Source organism: Carassius gibelio, chromosome B10 (genome assembly GCF_023724105.1).
Source record: "Carassius gibelio isolate Cgi1373 ecotype wild population from Czech Republic chromosome B10, carGib1.2-hapl.c, whole genome shotgun sequence".
In the NCBI taxonomy this organism is placed as follows: domain Eukaryota; kingdom Metazoa; phylum Chordata; class Actinopteri; order Cypriniformes; family Cyprinidae; genus Carassius; species Carassius gibelio.
Genome location: NC_068405.1, coordinates 17,053,544 through 17,076,722, shown reverse-complemented (window position 1 = coordinate 17,076,722; position 23,179 = coordinate 17,053,544). Strand labels below are relative to the sequence as shown.

Sequence of the window (23,179 nt, the reverse complement as noted above, 5' to 3'; positions counted from 1 at the left end):
ATTTCAGACATTGTTCTCATGATTGTTGAATTCCATTTACAAGCGCTTCACTTGTTTTTGTACAACAAATTGAAAGCTTTTGACAGTATATCTGATGCCGGTTTCATTCCGTTCAACTCCTTCAAAAGCAGCATCAAGTCCAATTTTGTGTTTCTCTGTGTATTACATTGGTTAATCTTTAGTTTTATGCACATTCCTGTAGGAAGTGTCTCTCCTAAAATCAATAAATTTATTTTGCATCAGCTTTCCTACCTCGAGCCATCCTCAGGCAAGAACTGGCTGTGTTTAACAAATAAAATGATATTTTTTTCCAGAGCTCCCAGCAACAGCACAACAACTGCAGTCTTGCAACAGAAAAAAATACAAATAAAATGTATATATGGACATTCAAAATAATATATACTTTTAATATATGGCATATCAGCAACAACAACAAAAAAGCTAAATAAGTCCCAGATCACCTGCTGGTTCATTTTGGACAGTTGGACATTTCAGTTTCCCCAGATGGTTGTGGATCACTATTGGGGGACAGTTCATTAGCGAAAAGGGGGGCGATGATGGACAAAGACATAGAGTTGGGTCCTGTCCTCTCATTAAGCTTGAGAAGTGCAGACCATCACTAGATTAAAGTAATCCTCTTTCTTTCCAAAGACCATGTCTCTATTAGCCTCCACCGTGGTCAGCCACACGCTCCAGATTAGACCACATCACTAATGGATTTATTGTTGTTGGTATTTGCATACAAAAAGACCAGCTATGGGGGGTGCCTGGGGCATTCTTCCTGGATGTGCCATCAATGCAGAGATCCTCCCATCCCTCATCCCCCTATCTCCTCTACTTTTGTTCTCCAGTCAGGCATTTTGTGGGCCAGCGTTGTGTCCAGCAGCGCAGAGGCTGGTAACGGTTTACACGTGCAATCCCAAGCACTGAATAATGATGAGTTTACAGTAGGGTGAACGTGTTGGACAGTCAGCCACCCACTGAGCAGCTGTTTTCCCTACAAAACACTTGATTGAAGTGGTTTTGTAGCTTCAGTTGTTGCGAAACGCTTCATAATACGATGAAATTGGGACGTGAGGGAGGTTATGTGAATGGTTTGGAGCTGACCTCTTGTTAGGCATCAAAGATGAGAAGATTCAAGGCTTGTCTGATTTAGTTCAGATGATTCCTTCTGATTTAAAGTCAAAGCTAACAAATGTTTTGTTGAAGAGCTGAAAAGGATGAGATGAAGTGTTGTTGAAGTCTAGATTCCATCACAAAAACATAATGATGTAAGCAACTGAAACTTGCCCATGCATTGCAAATGTGATTGGCAGGCAAATTGATTTCTGTCAATTTTATATATATATATATATATATATATATATATATATATATATATATATATATATATATATATATATATATATATGTGTGTGTGTATATATATATATATATATACACACACACACACACACACTATATACATACATATACGTATATACATATACATATAAACATAGTTTGAAATGACATGAGCGTGAGATGGCAATTTTTTTATTTTTAGGCGAAGACCCCTTTAAAGATCTCATCTTTTATCAGACGAGAGTCTGCGATTAACTTATAGATAGAGCTGAATCTTTTGAACTTCACATAGAGAGCTCTGAAGGGTTTAGACATGAACACATCTCTAAACATTATTCAGAAGAAAGATTATGTGATACACGTAACACATTGGAATATGCTCCCAAAACCATTTACTGAATCTTTATGCAGTCTGAGTGCACATTTGAAATGACTAGATTGTTTCCCTCCCTGATGACCGTCTCTCCATTAGTCTCCTCTGTATAAAACACCATCTCTCTGTCATTTAAATGAGGCTGGCGTATTCTGATGTAGCTAGCATGGGCTGCTTAAGGCAGCTGCTGGTGGGACAGTGATTAACAGTGAATGGGGTGGAGGTTAGAGTCGATTCCTCTGGCTCTGTGCCTCTGGATCCCACCGTCGGTCAAACGCCCCCTCTTCCTCCTTTTTTTTTCCTGGATAATGACACCCACCTCCAGCACTGCACATGTGGCCTTGCCCATAAAGAATACTCATCTATAACTTCAATTTGTTCCCCTGACATGGCGAGGGCTAAAAGGTTTCGGGGAAGACCAGACGGGCCTGTTTATGGGCAGTTAAGAGCCTTGAAATGATGTACCTTTGCAGCACGTCTCCTACATCTCTCCGTAGCTCATTCTCCCCGTCCCTCATATAGAATGCATATCATTTCATCAGGCTAGATAGGGGTGCTGGGGAGCACTTTTGGGTCGTAAAACATATGAAATATCACTGTTATTTCTTGACATGGTGTCTGCCGCCGTAGGGTTTACGAGCATTGTAAAGATAACTTGTGTCCCAGAACATGCAACCAAAAGATTGCAGCGTTACAAAAATTTATTTAATTTAGAATGTTTTTCTCTTTCTTACGTATTTACTTACAAGTTACATATTTATTATTTACTTGTTTATGTATCTTTTTATAGCAGATGCTGCAGTAGGTAACTTTTGTAAAAAGGTATTTTTTTTTACATATTTGTTAAACCTGTCATTATGTCCTCACAGTAGAATATGAGACAGATAATCTGTGAAAAAATCAAGCTCCTCTGGCTCCTCCCAGTGGTCTTATTGCCATTTGCAGAAATTTGCCGCTCCCGGTAAGAAACAACCAATCAGAGCTGCGGTTCGTAACTTTTTTTTGTGTTCAAAATTTACAAAATGTATATAATGAGCGAGTACACCATGAATCCATTTTCCAAACTGTGTTTTTAGCCTGTCATGAATCACTATGGTGCACCTATAATAAGTGTTTATATCCTGACTATTTTCGATTGCTTCGTGGATACCGCGGCGGAGTAACCCAGTACCTTTGTGATTCTTCATAGACATAAACAGAGAGAAGTAGTTCCGGCTATGATGTTCTTCCGCAAGACGCAAGCAGTTCTGTTTATTAACCGCTAGAGCGTCAAAAGTTACCAACTGCAGCTTTACTTATATTTATTAAGTTATTTGTTTGTTTGCTTATACAGCAGTTACTATTTATGTAGAAAATGTAGACTCTTTTCAACTGCTTATTTGTGTTTTGCTTTACTTCAATTTTTTTCAATTTACACTCAAATTCTCAGAAATGATTCATCTTTTTTTGCTGATCAGTGAAACCGCACAAAATTGTTAATTTAGCTTTAAGCCTTTTCACTTTTGTTTGTCCTGTTTAATAAACTTTTAGCCATTAAGCTGTGACAGTACCTGAATATTAACATCAGCCTGGTGGATCAGAGCGTTACTCACACATGGAGGAAATTATTTTCCGTCATAGTCACCACATCAGTGGATCCAGATGCTTTTCATCAATCAGCTGTGAAAGAGAGAGACAGAGGGAGCGAGAGATCCCAGCTGTTGTGTTCTGACAGGACTCAGGTGATGGCTAAGCAGCAGAGACAGCATCTAAATGAACGTCTAGATGATGACAAACACGCACATGCTAATTCCACTGCAAACAAAAGCCGAAAGAGACCGAAAAAAGTGACTATGGCGTACAAGCAGTGTTGATTTCCCACTGTCCCCAAGGCAATATCAGTCTGGGCTTCTGCCCTGAGCTCACACCGGACTCATTATGTCTGGAGAGGCCTCTTTGATCCTATCGGGGTTTGGGATGATGGAACATTGAAGGCAGCAGATCGCTCTGTGTGTGTGTGTGTGTATGTGTGTGTGTGTGTGCACACTATAGTGTGTATTTGTGGGGATGTTAGCTGGTGGGGGTAGGAGAGAGGGACAGATGTCCAAGCTGCACACGCCTCGAGCATCAGATCCAACCCCCCAACTCCCCTGTTACCTCTCCACCCCTCTTTACTCCCATCCCACTTCTGTCAGGAGCCAGTCCAGCCCGTGGGTCCATTGACAGCAACAGATGTGTTCGGCACTGGGCCATACTGATGCTAAGGTGACTGCAGAAGACCTCTGAAATCCAACCTCTTCCAAGCTGCTGTGGCATCTCATAGCCAGGAGATATGAAACCTGATCTAGATCCTCTTATCCTCTGAAGTGTCATTGATGGCAGAGAAGATTAGAGTTTAAATTCCTCAAAATGTCACAAGTTCTTTGGGTTCTTTTGGTTGCAGTTGTGGGCTAGTCTGATATATTGTTTCCTGCTATAACTGACTGCAGGGCAGAGGCTTAGCCGCATCTATCCAGAGATTTGGAGGAAGATATTGAGATGTCCTTTCATGTGGGCCAGAGACAGGTGTATTCAAGAGAAGTACTCTTTCTCAAAGCTGTTGTAATTGTGTTGACTCCACAAGGGAACTCTTAGTGGCGGCCACAAATCACTACAGAGAACAGAAGGAAATCACTCATACACTCAGACAGCTCAAGAAAAAACGCTAAAATATCTCACTATAATATTTTCAGCCAATACTTGGCTGCCCATGAGGACCCTATATTTTTCCCAGGACACATTTTTATGAATATGTTTGTGTGTTTCTTCAATTTACTTGTAAAAAAAATAGTAAAAAAGATTTTATGCTCCAAATGCAGCATTTCAAACTTTTAGTCTATCTACAACTGCATCTCAAATCCAAACAGTATACATGGTTGAACCCCTGATGTCACATAGACTATTTTACCGATGTCCTTATTACGTTTCTGTGTGTTGATCGTGGTAGCATCATTGCTATGTAGGATCAGAGACCTCTCAGATTCAATCAAAAATATCTTAATTTGTGTTTCCGAAGATGAACGAAGATCTTACGGCTTTGGAATGACTTAATGGTGAGTAATTAATGACAGAATTTTCATATCTTTTTCACATATATTTGACAGCTTAAAAGCTGTGACAGTTGAGTGCACGAATAACATTTCACACTACATTTATGTGGTTTTTAAAGTGTGTCAATTAGTATCAAGTAGTAAGTATTTAAAGTACACTTTGCAGCTGTGGATTTAGGGGGCAGCTGTGGCCTAATGATTAGAGAGTTGGACTTGTAACCTGAAGGTTGCAGGTTCAAGTCTCGGTGCTGGCAGGAGTTGTAGGTGGGAGGGAGTGAATGAACTCTTCCACCCTCAATACCCATGGCTGAAGTGCCCTTGAGCAAGGCACTGAACCCCGGGTGCTGGATATATAACTGCCTGCTGCTCTGGGTGTGAGTTCACGTCTCACTGCCGCGTGTGTGCACTTGGATGGGTTAAATGCAGAGCACCAATACTGAGTATGGGCTACCATACTTGGCAAATATCACGACTTTCACTTTTCTCTTTTTCTTTTTGGAAATTTCAGTGTGCACTACTCACACTATTTATACAACAAAATATATAAATATATAAATATAAATGTCGTTCCTGTGGCTCAGTGGTAGAGCCTTGTGTTAGCAATGCAAAAGGTCATGGGTTCAATTCCAAGGGAGCACACATTCTGGTAACATTGTGGCACAAGATCTTGCAAGATCTGATGTGTCGGAAAGGTGACAAAATCCTCGTGCGGGCCATATACTGTATACCCATAGGTTTCCGAAGAGTGTTTGTGAAACCAAAAGTAGGTGGAGCAGGCCGTCTCCATCTTGGCAGCATGTCACAGTGCGACACACCCGGATAATCAAAGATGGGCAAAAGGCGGAAGCTGGTTGCTGAAACCACACCCACCTAGCTCAACATTGGTGACAGTTGCAATCCACCTGTCACTCAAGTTTGCCCCCGCCCCTTAATTATGCAGAACTTTAAGGCTTAATATAATTTAAACGGATGAGTTAAGAGTCATTTCACAATTCAAATCACGATATGGACTAGAATCTGTAAATATAAAGCTGCAAAAGTCAATTTAAGTATGAATCCTGCATTTTCTGCCTGTGTCTGTTAGTGAATTGCGCAGATGTTTGGTTTACACACACACACACACACACACACACTGAACCGCGGTGATTTCAGCGTCTGCCGTCTCACTAAATGAGAACGTAAACTAGGGATACATTGATCCTATACTTGGGATCGGTATCAGCTCCGATACTGGCATTTTCTGCGGATTGATTCTGCGATCAGACGAGACCGATCCAAATCCAATATTGTGTGTAAACTATTGTGTTATCGTTGAGCCCCACGAAAGGCACAAAAACATTATAAAGCACCAAAATGTTTTTGTGCACATATTTAAAGTGTTCTGAAGCTGTTCAATAGTTCAATGTGAGGTACAGGTTAATATTGAAGTGATTAAATTCACCTAAACTCTTCTTTCCGCTGCAGCTGTCTGTCATCCTCCATTCAGCAATCAAACTGGGTGTTGTGTTCTGTTACAGTCAAAACGATGAAACGGACAATAACTGAGGTTTAAAACTGTTCAAAGAAAAGGCTCAATAAACTAATGCACAGATTTAATAGACTACGTATCAATATCTCTTCCTTTTGTACTAGTGATGCCTGAACGAACGAATCGTTCATTTTAACCAGTTCTTCTTAGTCTTCTTAGGTTCACGTTTCCAGTAATCACTAGTCCACAAATTACTTAAATTATTCATTTTTTAACATGGCTGACACTCTCTGAGTCGAAGTTAACCAATATCCCGGAGTAATTCATTTACTCAAGCAGTACACTGACTGAACTGCTGTGAAGAGAGAACTGAAGCTCATCATTCTGCGCACGGGATTTGTGCCGCTCTATATGGGTGCCTTTAGTATTATAATACTTTTCTGTGTAATCAAAGATTATTAATAGTCTTTCTTGTTTTGTCCTATCTATCATATGTGGCTGCCTTTATTACTGTGCTATACATTTAAAAGAAACTTCTTTATTTCTATATATATATATATATATATATATATATATATATATATATATATATATATATATATATACTTGTTTTTTCATGAATGCATTTTACAACAATACAAAGAGCAATGTGTAACATTTTACCAGATTTTAGACTTATTCACTTTTATTTGTAAATAAAATATTTCATTAGCTTTTAGAAAATTATTGTGCATCCGTGATTTTTTCTAGAATCTAGTGTATCTTTTGCTGCTGAATTATACACTAACCTAGTTTATGATAGTATTTTTGTCATAGATTATTATTATATATTTTTTCATGTGTTATTTTTCATTAAAATTAAGTTGTTTATATGTATTAGATTGTGTTTAACACACAAAAGAGTGGTAATAAGATGATAATAAGAAATGTTTCTTAAAACCAAATAAGCATATTAGAAAAATTGTCATCACATGAATAAATTACATTTTAAAAATATTAATATAGAAAAGGACTATTTTAAGCTGTAATAGTTTTTCAAAATAAAACTGTTTTTACAGTAGTTTTGGTTATTTCAGCTTTGATGAGTATAAAAGACTTCTTTCAAATCCCGAGACTCCCTGAAGGCTTTTTTAGTCTTTTTTTTTTGTTGTTGTTGTTGTGGTGGGTGTCTGTCTGAGTGGAAGATTTTTTCACTTTTCCTGCCTCAGGTCTGCCCTAATCTGGAGTGGTCAGGGGTGGTCTGTTGTGGATAAGTTTACATCCAGGGGGCTGGAGGACAAATGTGGCCATTTAAAGAAGATGAGAGGATTGAGGGGCCAGCAGACAGGCCTAAAGCTCTCCATGTGTCCACACACACAGATAATGATTAGCATTATACCTCATCAATCAGACAAATCAATAGCCTGCCGGTCAACTACCACCTGTACAACTGATTACGCATGCTAAACCCACATAGCTCAAATGGAGTGAGATTAATTAAATAGTATGTAATCATAAGCATGTTAGATGCATCATTGGGCACCTGTGCATCCGTAAATCAAATTGGAAGGAGCGGTGCAGATATTTAATATCGAGGATGCACTTGTAAAACTGATATTGACACCGTTCATGATTTCCTGTCCCAAATTCAATAAGATTAATGCATTGCAATGATCACGCCCTGAGATTACAGCCCATGTCCTCTTCAATGAAGCCATCTTCAGCTTTCAGCTGTCTATGTATATGTCTAAGGAATGTGACGGATCGCTTCATGTGGAGAGGACAGATTGACAGATGACCAACTCAAATGCTGAAAGCGCCCCTGCGAACATAAACCTTTCATCACTGAGAGAGAGCCATTTGTCATTTCTCCTCACATATTTTGAATATTAGATTTTATTCATGAGGGCTCGTGAAACATGCATGCTTTCAAGCAACAAAGTAACGTGCTTTTGAGTGCCTCATCATGCTTGACGGTAAACCATTTCATTAAGTCTGAATGATTGCTAATTTGATGCGTTTGTACGTTTAGTTTAAACTTCTGCTTTGTTAAAGCTAAAAAAAAGGTCTCTGAAAAACATAAAAACTACCTGCGGTCATATTGGATTTCACATTTCAGCAATCCAAACTGGTTGTAATGCTGAAAAAGACCCCAAGCAAACCAGTCTCTGCTTTTGAATTGATTCCGTAAAGCCTTTCACCTGCTGCTTAGTGACTCAAACAAACAGACTCATTACTGTATAGACAGCTGCATTGGGTGCAAGTGAAAGCCCCCAGCAGAGTCGTATGTTGGCGGTTTTGATGTCAGAGATCCGACTTTAAAATTAATGAAGGAGCGGGGATGAGGAATTGATTTTGAGAGGGGAAAGGTTGCTAGTCGGGGGATTCATTAGCCATGCCCCACAGAATGCAGCTATAGTGGCAGCAGAGGGAGGTAATTGAAGTGGACTGCAGCGCTCACGGGTAGGATTACACTGACTTGGTTTTCAGAGAAGATAGAAAGATGGAGAGAAGAAGGAGAGGGGGTTTCCCCCTGAGGCCAATGTAAGAGGTGGAAGGTCATAGTCCTAATCCCTTATCCCTAGGGTTAATGGGTAATTGGCAGTCTAATCAGGGTTTATAGAAGCTCTCTTGGTCAGATATGGCCTAGGACTAGTTTGAAATTATACCTTTTCTCACCTGTTAGAGTCATTTATACCTTATCTTAAGGTCATAATTTTCAAGATAGGAACAAGAGAAGATGATACTCACATTTTATTGGCTTAGCAAGCCCCTCTAATAGTTATAGTGAGTTTGCTTGTCTGTTAGAAGCTGTATTTCCGGCAACAATGGGAAAGTTCACGATAACTTAATTTTCTTGCAGATCTGAGGGCACCTCTCTAAAGGGAACTGGATCTGTTGTTGGCTTGACAGGGTAACATTAGATCTCCATAAGCCCATGAGACTCTCCTTTTTAATGCTGCTTATATGCATGTGAGTGCGTGTGTGTGAAAATTAATTAGTTGAAAGATCACATAGAGAGTGTTTTGGGACCGGTTCACGGGGGTTAATTAAAGCCGCAGGTAGGGCCAGGGTTCCAAACTTGCTCAAATGGATTCAACTAACGCTCAATGCCCTGCTGACTTAAAACTTGTCAATATATTAAGACTTTTTTTTAAAACATTAGTGATGTGGTTTTGTTGTTTAATAAAGCAATAAGCTAAGAAAGGACGCATAGACCCATTATTCTCGTAGCTTCAAAAAATTACTGTTGAACCACTGATGTCACGTGGAATATTTAAATTTTTGTCCTTTCTACCTTTCTGGGCCTTGAACATGGTGGTTGCCTTGCTGTCTATATAGGGTAAGAAAGCTCTCAGATTTCATTAAAAATAACCAAATTTGTGTTCCAAAGATGAACAAAGGTCTTACGGGTTTTGAACAACAAGAGGGTGAAGAATTAATGATAGAAATTATTTTAGGGTGAACTATCCCTTTAATGAAATGTGATTGCCACAACTGGCTATGGGTTTTCCTATTTTAAAATGCGATGTCAGTAGACATCCAATTACACTCATGTTTGTCAAGCAGGAATGCTGCCATCATTCACCATGACATCCTCACGAAGTGTAATGTATATTCAAGCCTGATGCCACTCCATCGCATACATTTGAAAGGAAGGAAATTAAAACAGCAGCAGCTGACAGACATCCATTAGAGGTGCAAAAAGGGGTGCCCCAGTAGCTAACGCTAATATCTGCCTGTTCTGTTGTCCTGCTTTGGATTCATCAACAATATATATTCACTAGCACATGCTCGGAGAGCTTCATTCATCAAACCCAACTCTCCCGCCCGCCGCGATGACATTGTAGTGACATTAACGCAGTAATTTAGAAGTAATGGCCATGCATTATCCATCCTAAAGTGAAAGCGTACACGCTGATCCACTTACGCCCACGTAAACACATCCTATGCACCAATTAATTCTCACCCATAATTAATAGTCAGAAACAAATTTGATTCCAGCTGGTTCCCGGCTGTTTTTTTGTCCATCCGTGGCTTTTCAGTCTGTTTCGGCTTTAATAAATCTCGCATTATATCGATCCATAGCGCCTATAAAGATTTGTGACTCTAATCTCGAAAACCCGCTGCAGAAACACTCTGGTTCCTTTGCTCATCAAGAGGTATTAGGGACCTTGAGATTGTATCAAACTCTCACTAACCGCTCGCGGTGCTGAAGGACAGCCGGTGTCCCCAAGCCAGAAACCTTGACTATGGTGTCATCAATCTGTTATGTGCATGACATTTTAAGGGATCATTTTAAGGACAGTTGGATTATGAAAGTGTAATTTGTTGTATACAGTATATATGGACCTGAATCACTTGGCAATATTTTTGTTAATTTTCACACACAAAAAAAAATCTATCAATAATTCATAATATTAATATTTGTGAGATAGTACTATTTATGGTGACTTTAGATAAAAAACGCTTCTAAATGAATTCAATTTACTGGAACTAAACCCAGCAGTATTTTCTAGAATTGAGAAACCAATAGAGTTTCGAAAGATTCATTGATACCACCACTTGGACTTTTAATATGCTACATTTTTACCCCATCAGCTCTCTATAATTAATTAATCATCTTTAGGGGCTTGATGTGCAAATTATGGGGTAAAGCTCAACCTCCGCAGCTTCAGAAATCATGTCTTTGTGCTCTGAAATTTTATGTAACACTTCTGATATGTCAGTTTCAGCTAAAACAAAAAAGTTCTCTAAGTCTTCAGAGTTGTCATATTGTGTGATTTTGAGGAGACATGTGAAGCGGTGTGGTCAAGAGAGAGCATGAAAAAGATGGATGGGAAGAGAGAGAAATGACTGCCTTCGGACTGTTATCAGACCTCTGTCAGTTCAGTTGGAATCCAGAATTTGGAGAGGTTCAGGTCAGTCAAGAGAAAAGGACAAGACCAGAAAGGGGGCAGATAGGAGAAACGGTGTCAGAAAGAGAGTGACTTAGGCAGTGAATAGAGATTATTGTTTGTGAAGGTACATTAATTAAAAATAAGAGAACTGTACTGCTTACCTGGGACCTGTATTGCCTGATAATAGATAAGAATGTGTAGAATTGTTTATTTATTCATTTATCTCAGTGTTTGATTCTGTTCTTTTTTCAAGAATCATGTATACAGTATTTGTTAGCATAGATTCTGCATAAAAATATTCTATATGAAAATTGTTTGTTGTTTTTTGTATTGGCCTTGAATATCCTTGGGCCTTGGATACATTTGAAGAGTTATTGTACTTCAGGTTGAATGGAATACCCCTATATAGTGGTGGGCGTGTCTTATGCTAATTCCCAACTGTAGGCACATGCCCCTTTTATAATGATTTATGTCATTATTTTAGAATAGTTCATCAATAATGAAAGAGGATGAAAACACATTTCTATGGAAGCTTGTTTGCACCACGGCATAACAAATAAAGGTAATTTGACTTTTTATCTCACAAGTAAAAATTTTACACACACACACAAAAAATAGATTTGTGAGATGTAACCTCAGAATGAACTTATAATTCTGACTTTTTTCTAAGGAAAAAAGTATACTTATTTTATATTAAGACAGGCTTCTAATAATTTCTCATTTTGTACAACTGAAATTGAAATGGAAACTGTTTTTATGTGAATAAGCAGTGAGCAATTATTAGTGAATGTAAAAAAGGAAAGGAAAAATTGCTGATTTATCAAGATAAGAAAAAAAAATACAATGTGATTTTGCAAGCAGAATTTCTACAGGCACTATTTAGTGTCTGCTGCCTGTTTTAGTGTTCGAGTTCAGTCTGTTCCCTCCGGCTATAAAGAGAACTTTTACATTTCCTTCTCTCATGGCTTGCCGACTAAAACAGGGTCCTATTTCAGTGGATTTATTTGCTGTCTGAGCTCTGGATATTGTTTTCTTACTGAGAGACCCAGAGTTTGGTTCACTTTTGGATCTTATCCAGTGCAATATCCAAAGCCTTCCACTTCATACACTCTCTCTGAACGCAAACCTTTCGCTCTGGGCCACAAACACCAATTGGAAACGTGTAGCTGCAGAACGATTTAGAGGGGTTGATAGAGCACTGGTCAGATTAAAGTATTGGCAGTGCTGGCGCTAAGAAATCTGGTAAATGGCAATAAAATGGAAATCCAGATTGAGAGGGGAACTGATATCATCAGCCCCAAAGGTGCAGGAAGGTCAATCGAAGGATATTTGCACTGCGGGTTATTGCCTATGTTGCCGTTTTTGCGTTTGCATGTGCTGTAGGCTGTGTTTTTGCACACTCTGTCATTTTTGTGTTCTGTTTGTAACATTTTCTGTCTGTATCAGTAACAAAAGAAGGGTGATTTTTGCCAGTGTCTAACTGATTTAATTATTCATAGTCATGCGTTAGTGGAAACAATGCATTATTTATTAGGCCGACATGGACAGTGAGCAAATTAAGACCAGGGGGAGAACAGGGACAACATTGCAAACAAATTAAACTAGGAGAGCCAACTAACAAAATGATTGCACGGCACTAAACTAATATCCCAAAGTGCTGCAGTATAACACAGTAAAGTGCCGCTGTTTGTGGAGTTATGTTCATAGTGATCTCCAGTCACAGTTGCTGATTATTTCTGTCTTTTCTCCCTGTTTCTTCAGTTCTCCGGGATGATTTCCGACAGACCCCCAGTGATGTGGTGGTGGCAGCAGGGGAGCCGGCAGTGATGGAGTGCATCCCTCCACGGGGCCACCCAGAACCCACTATCTCCTGGAAGAGGAACAACGTGAAAGTGAACGACAAGGACGAGAGGATAACGGTGAAATTTTTTCAGTCTTCTCTCTTTCCATTTCCTTTCCTTTCTTTTCCTTTCTTTATATACATTTAAAAATACATGTCAAATAAATACTGTTCTTCTTGTATTCATCAATACATATCCCTGTCTCCATAAAAATATTAAGCAGCACAATGTTTTCAACATTGGTGATAAAAATAATAAGAATAAATGTTTCTTGAGCACCAAATCATCATATCTGAATGATCATGTGTCAGTGAAGACTGAAGTAACGGCTGCTGAAAATTCAGCTTTGCATCACAGGAATAAATACAATTTTGACAAACATTAAAATACAGCTGTTTTAAGTTGTAATATTTCAAATTATTACTGTTTTTACTGTATTTTTGGTCAAATAAATGCAGCCTTTGCGAACATAAGAGACTCTTTTTGAGAATTTTCTTTTTTTTTTTAGAAATGCATTTTTATTGACTCTAGAATTCATCTCAGTTTCAGTGTACTTTATTATGTTTTTCCATCTTAATATTGCCAAAGCATGCAAACAAATCAGTTTTGAAACAAAAACATGTGTAGGTATGGTAACATTTTGAAAAACAAAAGAAGAAGTTCAGAGAGGACATTACTCTTAATAACTTGCACAAACCAATAAATAGAAATATATTTATATATCTCTCTCTGTTCTCTCAACAATACAACTCTGTCCCTTTGTTTGTCTCTCTCCCATTGTCTGTCTATGACTCTCTTATCAGCCACTCGACTAAAGGGGCTATTAAAGCACTTTTATTAAATGCATCAGTTTGGCTGTCCTCTCTGTGTCAAGTGTTCCATAAACAATCAAACTGGCTTTTGCTTTAGTATTTATGCTTTTCTGGAGCCCAGAAACCATGTGCATAAAACATCACAACATGTTTGGCTTCCTGAGGGGACCAACTCAGATTTTAGTGTCTTTTTCTCTTAGATGTTTTATAAATGCATAGCCCTGACAGATCGTCGTGTGCTTTTCCTTACAGATCCGTGGAGGGAAGCTGATGATCTCAAACACAAAGAAGAGCGATGCAGGAATGTATGTGTGTGTCGGCACTAATATGGTTGGAGAGAAGGACAGTGACCCTGCCGAGCTTGTAGTGTTTGGTAGGTTTGTAATTCTACTTTATCCTATAGCTTTTGTTTTCTCTCGTTCATCTCTCATTGATCTCTCTGGGAATCTTTCTCCTGTAGAGCGGCCCATGTTTGTACGCAGACCTGTGAATCAGGTGGTCCTCGCTGATGACACGGTGGATTTTCAGTGTGAGGTTCAGGGAGACCCTACTCCCACCATACGCTGGAGGAAAGAGGAAGGAGAACTGCCTCGGGGAAGGTGAGACTCAGTTAGAAGCAATGAAATAGTGGCATTAACAATACGATTAAAGACAAAAGCTAATGAATTCTTTTTTTTTTTTTAAAACATGAATAATACTCCTAGTAGTAGTAGTAATAATAATAATACTAATTATTATTATTATTAAGTATTATATAAATAAAAATTAAATTATTATAATAAAGCATTAAAGTAATAAAATGCATATAAATTAAAACATTTGTATGATAACAATATGAACTATATAAATAAATATAATTTTATTTGATAAAATAATTACATTTTGTTTTTCAATATTGTTTATGTGTATGTATACATGCACAGTCCCCTCCTCTTTTATTGGCAGCCTTGGAAAATATGAGCAAAGGCAGGTGTGAAAATAAATCTGCATTGTTTATCCTTTTGATCTTTCATTAAAATAATTCACAAAATTCTAACCTATCATTGAAGTGAAGTAATTGAAAGTAGGTGGAAAATCTCATTGTGAAATAAATGCTCTAGTTCATGTTGGCCACAATTATTGGCACCCAATTATTGCAATGTCTTTTTCCAAAGATAACAGCTCAGAGTTTTGCCTGAAGAGTTTGGTGAACACCTGATAAAAGATCAGAGACCATTCCTTCATCCAGAATCTCTCCAAATCCTTCAGATTCACAGCTCCATGATGGTGCTTCTTCTCTTCAGTTCACTCCATTTTTTTTCTGTAGAGTTCAGGTCAGAGGACCGGGACAGCCACGGCAGAAGCTTCATTTTGTGCTCAGTGACCCATTTTTGTGTTAAATTTTATTTTGGAGTACTCTCCTGATGGAAGATCCAAACATGGTCCAGTATAAGATTTCTAACAGAGGCAGTCAGGTTTAGATTTATTGTCTGTTTGATAGTATTGGTATTTGATAGAATCCATGAAGCCTTGTGTCTGAACAAGATGTTCAGGACCTCCAGCAGAAAAACAGGCCCACAACATTAACTGACCGTTTAACATGTAACTTAATAATTAAATATTATGTTAAATATTATTTTTAATTATGAATTAAAACATTTTTTTAACATGATTAATGCACTGGCCAAACCCCCAGACCTGTGAGTCATCTTATATTTCATATAGTTGACTGTTGACAAATATGATACAAGGTTGTGTCTATAAAATACTTTTCCCCCCTAATATTTAACCATTCAGCATTGCAGTATAATTGACAAAAAAAGCTAACAACTTTTTCATATATTAGACTTTTATAGTACTTAATATATTTTGCAGATATATTTTACAAATATTTTTTAAATATATGTTTACATTTTTTTTAATAATTATTAAATAATGTACTGCAATTTAAAAAATATGTCTATAGAAGTTCTCACTGAACACTGTTAATCACTCTAAAGTAATACAGCTTTAGAGGAATATTATTTTGAATAATAAAATAATTACAATTTTATTTTAAATATTGTTTTTATTTATCAAATCAGTACTTTGTTTTGTAAAGATATTTTTATTTGTTTTATTGAAATATATTTTTTACTCTAATTTATAAATTATATGTAAACAAAAGTTAAAAACTCCTGGAACTCTGTTAGCAGCAGATGTTAATCACACTGAAGCGTTACAGTGGTAAAATCTAATGTAGCGAAACTTTGCTGATACAGCTGGCAGAGGACAGTGGAACTCTGTTTATAGGCATACTAGAGAGTAACTTTGTTGCGTGTGCATGTTTCCTGGCAGGTTTGAGATCCGTGCCGACAACAGCCTGCGTCTTACTCAGGTGAAGGCTGAAGATGAAGGCTCGTACACCTGTTTATCTGAGAACAGCGTGGGCAAAGCCGAAGCATCCGGAACACTTCAGGTTCACGGTGAGTTACAACAACTGTGCAGATGCACAGATGCTGCTTAGCTCAGTAACTCTCTCAAACACACACACACACACACGAGCATGCATACATGTCCACACAGCAGCACATCTGACGCATTTGATAATAATTCTATTATATTCTTCTGTATTAGCCGTAGCCGACACACACACACACACACACACACACACGTGCTGGCCTTGCATTTTGCTGATTACAGGAGTGAAGTGCTATGGCAACAGCCATTTATTTAAAGCTGCCAGATGCAATTAACATAATTCCATCTGGTTAGAAGCACATCTTGCTTCATAAATCATTACTGTGGGCTTGAGAACATGCACGCATTAAGAATATTCTACACACTTAATAGATGTTCATAGCAGCACACTTGCTGTGAATGATTTCACCTGACAGCTGATGGACGATGATTCAACGTGTGAGTGAAACTGAAATATTATTAGTACAGCTTTGTAGAAACATTGTAGGCTTCTCTGTCAGACAGACGGAATCTGTAACATGAGTGTACTCCTGTTCATGTCATGTTGGAATTAGCGTAGTTGTGAGTTTTACAATTTGAAACCGTTGTTTTTCAAAACCTGATATTGTTAGTTGTTATCTTGTTACGAAAGCATTGACTTCTATCAATTGTTCTTTCTAATATCATGTAGAAACAACTAAAATGGCTGTATCACCATTTGAAAGCTATTTTTTTTTTGCTGCTCAGTGTTTACTTATATTTAAGAATTTTATTCTTCTTTCTTTAATCTAGAAAATTATACATATATATATATATATATATATATATATATATTTATATATATATATATATATATATATATATACACACACAGTACAGACCAAAAGTTTGGACACACCTTCTCATTCAAAGAGTTTTCTTTATTTTCATGACTTGTAAATTCACACTGAAGGCATCAAAACTATGAATTAACACATTTGGAATTATATATGGAATTATATACATAACAAAAAAGTGTGAAACAACTGAAAATGTGTCATATTCTAGGTTCTTCAAAGTAGCCACCTTTTGCTTTGATGACTGCTTTGCACACTCTTGGCATTCTCTTGAAGAGGTAGTCACCTGAAATGGTCTTCCAACAGTCTAGGAGGAGTTCACCAAAGATGCTTAGCACTTGTTGGCTCTTTTGCGTCTGTCTGCGGTCCAGCTCACCCCTAAACCATCTCCATTGGGTTCAGGTCTGGTGACTGTGGAGGCCAGGTCATATATATATATATATATATATATATATATATATATATATATATATATAGATAGACAGATAGATAGATAGATAGATAGATAGATAGATAGATAGATAGATAGATAGATAGAAATTTATTAAAAATGTATTTAAATGTTTATAGTAAGTATTAGATATGCTATGAACCAAAAAATGCATGTGCATCTTTTTTGGTGTTATGGGTGTTGTCATAGAAACACATTTTTGCAATTCCAGTGGTCAACAGCTCAGAGTCATCTTGTAATTATGGTTATTCCAACATGACATGAAGAAAACATAATTTAGTTTCGCTCATCACTTCCTCCTCATCTGCTTTTCCTGTTACTGCCGACCCATTGTGGTTTCATCCCACTTGTTTTTCATTAATCACTCAGACTATTTGTTTTTTTTTCATTCATGTTCTAAATACAAAATCCAACTTTCCAGTTCACTCATCTCATTTTTATCATTTTTTTTGTCTCTCTCTTCATCCTCACCTCCATTATAGTGGGCCCATCTCGTAAGTACCATTCCATTTCATTCCTCTGCATGCGTGTGCTTGTGCTTCACATGTTTCTGAGGCTGTGATTGGTTGTGACAAGGTTAAGATCCTGCATTCATCTCTTGTCTATTTGCTTGTCATTTTTTGCCCACTTAAAGGGACAGTTCACAAATATGAAAATTGTCATTTATTCACCCTCGTGTCATGTTTTATCTTTCTTCTGCAAAACACAAAAGAAGGTATTCTGAAGAATCTGATTTTGTCCATTCAGTGAAAATCAACGAAACCCCACTGACTTTTATTGTATGTACAAAAAAAGCACAGAGAAATTTGTAAAAAAAAAAAAAAAAAAAAAAAAAAATATATATATATATATATATATATATATATATATATATATATATATATATATATATATAATTTTTTTTTTTTTTTTTTTTTTTTTTTTTTTTGCAAAAGAAAGTAATACAGGTTTGTAATGATGACAGAATTCTTATTTTTGGTTGAACTGTCCCTTCTACACACAGAAATAATGAGTCTCTATTCTATTCCAGCTCATTAATTCAGATATTCAGAGCAGTAACACTGGTTTCCACTGTTAAAATCACAGAAAACGCAGGTATTTGAGACTTCAGAGGCTTTGGAAATGTGACTGGGTTTTGACTGCTCTGGAAGTTCTTAACTGAGAAGAGTTACAAAAGGTCATTATCTAGCGCCGTGCAGGAGTGACCTCTGTCCTTTCACTCCAGACTATGAGAAAAACATGATCAAATTACAGAGACACTGTAAGAGAGCTCCTCTGCTCCAAAGCTTGACCAGTACCCCTGCAGTGCCCATAATGCATCAGTGGATGTGAGTTCTAGAAGATCAGAGGGATCTGGAACTGATTTTTTACTTTGTGCAGTGTGGTCAATTCAGTTAGCTAGAACAACTCCGTATTGTCAGCAGAAACCTCTTGGGTTTGGCTTTGAAGCTTTGTGGAGTCACCAAGCCTCCAAACGTTTTACCCTTGAAAGTTTTCATAAATAGAATTAAATAAATACACTTTTTTTTAGGATTCAAATTTTATACCATTTGCTTTTTTTTTTCTTTTTTTTTTTGTGAGAACTGTATTTAACTTAAAGTACAATAAGGAGTACATGTGACCGAGAAGTCATTTCCATTTCTGTCACAAAAAAACACTGCTTTTTCACAACTGGAAACAACTATATCTGATGCTGACGGAGCATGTCTGTGTTAGCCAGACAGACCGACAGACGGGCAGAATGAAAGAAAGAACATGGTTTCAGAGGCAAGCAAGGGCGTACTGCTCCTTTTTAAGGGGTAAAAAGAAACCATTCCCTGCAGGGTGGTAGTTTTCATACAACCCGACTTGGGTCTTTGGTGCTTTTCTTTTTTCTTTTGTTATTTGCGTCTTGGATGAGTTACATTTAATTGAAAGTTTGGGAAAAGTACTTTCAGAGCTACTCAAACTGTTTTTGTAGTATATATATATATATATATATATATATTTTTTTTTAGCTTGACAATGAAAATCCAAAACCTAGTTAGCTGCCTAGGCAACATTTTTAGGCACAGAAGGCAGTGTCAAAGCTTTTGCAAATATTACCTAAAGGAAGATTGTATTGCTCACAGGTTTGTTATAAACAGCTCAAGGCAAATCTCAGTTATTTCCATGTTAAAATGTAATAATCTTTTATAAATCCAAAATGCTGGAGATTTATGCAAATATCTCAATATGATCTGCATTTAATTTCATTGTTCTATAGGGAAAACAGTGGATTTATTAAACCAATCTAATTGTGATTTTGTTCTTTCACATAAGTAGGAAGCAGCTTTTTAAGAAATCCTGATTTTGTTCATCTCTCATGTCTTCAATGCTCACCAATACTGCATTTTTTAGTGAGTTAAAACAGTAATTCTGTGAACTATTGTTACAATTTCAGTTGGTGTTTTCGATTTCAAAATATTTTACAATGCAATTTATTATTTTGTTTTGAAATGCAGAATTTTCAGCATCAGTGTCACATAATCCATCAGTAATCATTCTACGATGCCGTTTTGCTGCTCATGAAATGTATCTTATTTTAATAAGTGCTGAAAAATATTGAAAAATGCTGTTTAATAATTTTAATAAACATTAATTTATTGATTTATAGAATTTATATAATAAAAACAGCATATATATATATATATATATATATATATATATATATATATATATATATATATATAATAACTGCTGTTCTTTTATCATATTAAATTATATAAATAAACAGTGTTTTATGTCCTTGCTTAAAAAAAAAAAAAATAATTATAACATTTTGAACAATAGTGTACAAAAGTACACATTACAAATACAATTCAAATGTATTTTATTCAGTAATGAAAAATATCAATAAAACAGGTCATCTAATTGAAAAATACAATATTTAATATTTGTGTAATTTCTGTATGCTTATAAGAGACTCAAGTTGTTAGTAACATGCTAATAACTCTTTTGAAATCAACTTGTGTTTTCCACACATTCTTAAAAGTAGGTGCCTATGTAGATTGTGAAATTTTTGGGGTTTGCAACATAGTTATAAAATTAAAGTTTTAGACTTCTAAGCCAGATAAGTGTGTCAGAACATTCCGTATTCAGTGGAAAAGCCAGAAGTTTAATACACACCGGGTTAGATTAGTCAGACTTTGTGTGAGGGAGAAACGGAAAGAGATTCTGTCTTCTTTCCACTAAAGATGACTGATTCGTTTCATCATTCACACAGCGTCGTGAGATAATCCACAGCAAGTTTCCTCAACTGCCCTCTTCATTTGCATGTCTAAGAGCTTAGACAATGATTATGAAATAAAGCCATGTAGCAGCGATTTACACCAGATGAATCCCGATGCACTGAGGTGCTTCTCCAACTGTGCTCATTTTAAGCTGTCCTAAAAAAAGTAGGCCCTATTCCAAACTCTGACAGGACTGATCTTAGCCCATGCATATTACTGTATCCTCATGGGGGAGTATTTAAAAAAAGCACAAGCTCTCTGAGAAACCGCATTTATGCAGATGGCGCACTCATTTTGATTATGCAGTAAATATACAGCTTATGAATTTGGCAGGTATTGCTGGACAGAGACGGCTGCTCAGCTAGGCATTGTAAACATATTCCCTGTATTGGTGTAGATAACCTGCAATGCTGTAAAGCGTTTAATCGGTTACACTCTAAAGACTGTATTAATTGCATGTAGGGGTTTTTAATTGCGGCGCTGAGCAGTGAAGCATAGCCCTTCCACACTTTCTATCCGCATCAATGTTCGACGCTGACAACTGCCTGTCATGGCGAGTCCCTGTGGGGATAGACACGATGTCTGAAGACACATTTTGTTGGCGGTGAATCTGCATACGAGTTTGTGCCTGTGTATTCACTAACCACTAACTCTCCCAGAGGGAGCGTGAAGGTGTTGGATCCTTGTGTGTGTTGTGGGCCGTCATTGGAAGAAACTAAGTTCCATGAATAATTTTTAGCTTCAGCACTTTTGTTTAGCCTATGTGAGTGCGTGACACTTTTGACCTGTCACTAGCCCAGCCAGCCAGCCTGGCACCTTCACAGCCCTTGTCTACTGCTCTTCCGTCAAATACACCATCTGTGATACTTCCAGGAAGAGATGTGCAGAAAGACTTATAGATATCTTAACAGATGGCATTCTATCTATAACTTGGAATAGTTTTAGTTGATTTATGGCTGAGTACTTATGTTTTTTTTTTGCCCCTCCATAGCTAACTATACAAGATAAATGCATGTTTATCCCTGATAATAATTTAATAATAAAATGCAGTTGAAAATATACAATTATTATTATTGTTGTTGTTGTAGTTGTTATTGTATGTGTAGTAAATATTTTTTACAGTATGTTATTGTTTGTATTATAAAGTTACAATTGTCTATGAATTCTTATCTGGAAAAATATTAACAACAACCAGTTTAATTACTATTATTCAGTTAACATTTATTTATTTATTACATTTTGATCAATTTATTGTGCCCTTAAAGTATGTATTTTATTTAGAACTTGAAAGTATCAATAATTTTTTTTTACTGAAAATATGGTACTTCTGTTATTTTAGTAGTAGTAGTAGTAGTAGAAGCATTGGTGTTATTAGTAATCATCATCAATTTTATTCATATTATATACATACATATTATAGTGTAAATCATGCACATACACACACACACACACTTTGCAAAGTTATTATTTTTAATTATATTACTTTATCTGAATTGATTTGATTTATTTGGCCCATATTTCAAAGAGCTTGCACTGTCATCCATTTGATTTGTCTTCGAACAGCGAGGTCTGTTTGGTGCTGGTAGAGGTATTATGTACATTTTAAACCCTTTCCCTAAATCTTCTCCATGTAATACCACATTAGCATGCATCTGACACCTCCATTCTCTCAAAACTCCATGCTGTTTCTGTAATGTTGTTTTAACTGTTAATTATTTATCACAGCCCAAGGCACTTTCTGTTAGTCGCATTCGCTTCTTGTTGCTACATATTTTTAGAGTGAAATCTCTTGAGACAGTGTGTGTTTCAGTAACATCTCATTTTCGCCATATATATTCATATATAGTCATTTTTGTATATTCAGATAGAAGTCTCATGAGATTTGTAGTATTACATAGCATTAAGTCAATATTTCAGTCCTTGCATCAGCCCAGGTGAGAAATACAGTCAGTAAAGCAGGGGGGATAGGAAATTGGTATCATTACCGCTCCAGTTTGCTCTGAGCTCTCTCTAGACTAGTGTCCCAAATTATCGAGACAGGGGATGTGTTTCAGATTTGACCTCCAGGGTCAGCGATATGGCTCTTGCTTAACCTCTGGACAATGACCTAAGTGACCCCTGTGGCCAGGCTCCCTATTGGGCCTTGTTCTGTTTCAACATGCCTGTCGCCTCCAAGCTGTGATGCAGCCTACGCTCAACGCCAGAGTCTATGAGGAAAAGCCAGCAGGCAGGCAGGGAGCCAATTGGAAAAATTGATCTGAGACAGCTGCGTTGATGCAGATTGCTTCTTTTGGATTGTTTCTTAATTTTGTAATGAAAGAGAAAACAGGAAATAGAAAAAGGAGAGACTAAGCCATTGGTGGGGTGAAATAAGAGTTATTGTGGTAGATTGTGAGACAAATAGAGTGCAGTTTGTTAGGTGCATCAGTAGGGAGGG

The 23,179-nt window shown here is 36.9% G+C and overlaps 1 protein-coding gene across 6 annotated transcripts in view; it reads left to right on the top strand.

Annotated features, from left to right (window-relative positions):
* The window catches only part of robo3 (roundabout, axon guidance receptor, homolog 3 (Drosophila)), a 128,739-nt gene that overhangs the window by 78,855 nt on the left and 26,705 nt on the right, over positions 1-23,179 (top strand). For 3 of the 6 annotated variants that reach the window (XM_052567913.1, XM_052567912.1, XM_052567916.1), the window contains exons 3-7: positions 12,895-13,052; positions 14,039-14,159; positions 14,247-14,385; positions 16,103-16,230; positions 17,974-17,985. In XM_052567913.1, coding sequence (XP_052423873.1) covers positions 12,895-13,052; positions 14,039-14,159; positions 14,247-14,385; positions 16,103-16,230; positions 17,974-17,985 — 558 coding nt within the window. The remainder of the gene's footprint in view (positions 1-12,894; positions 13,053-14,038; positions 14,160-14,246; positions 14,386-16,102; positions 16,231-17,973; positions 17,986-23,179) is intronic. The other 3 variants (XM_052567915.1, XM_052567914.1, XM_052567917.1) reach the window with 1 other exon arrangement.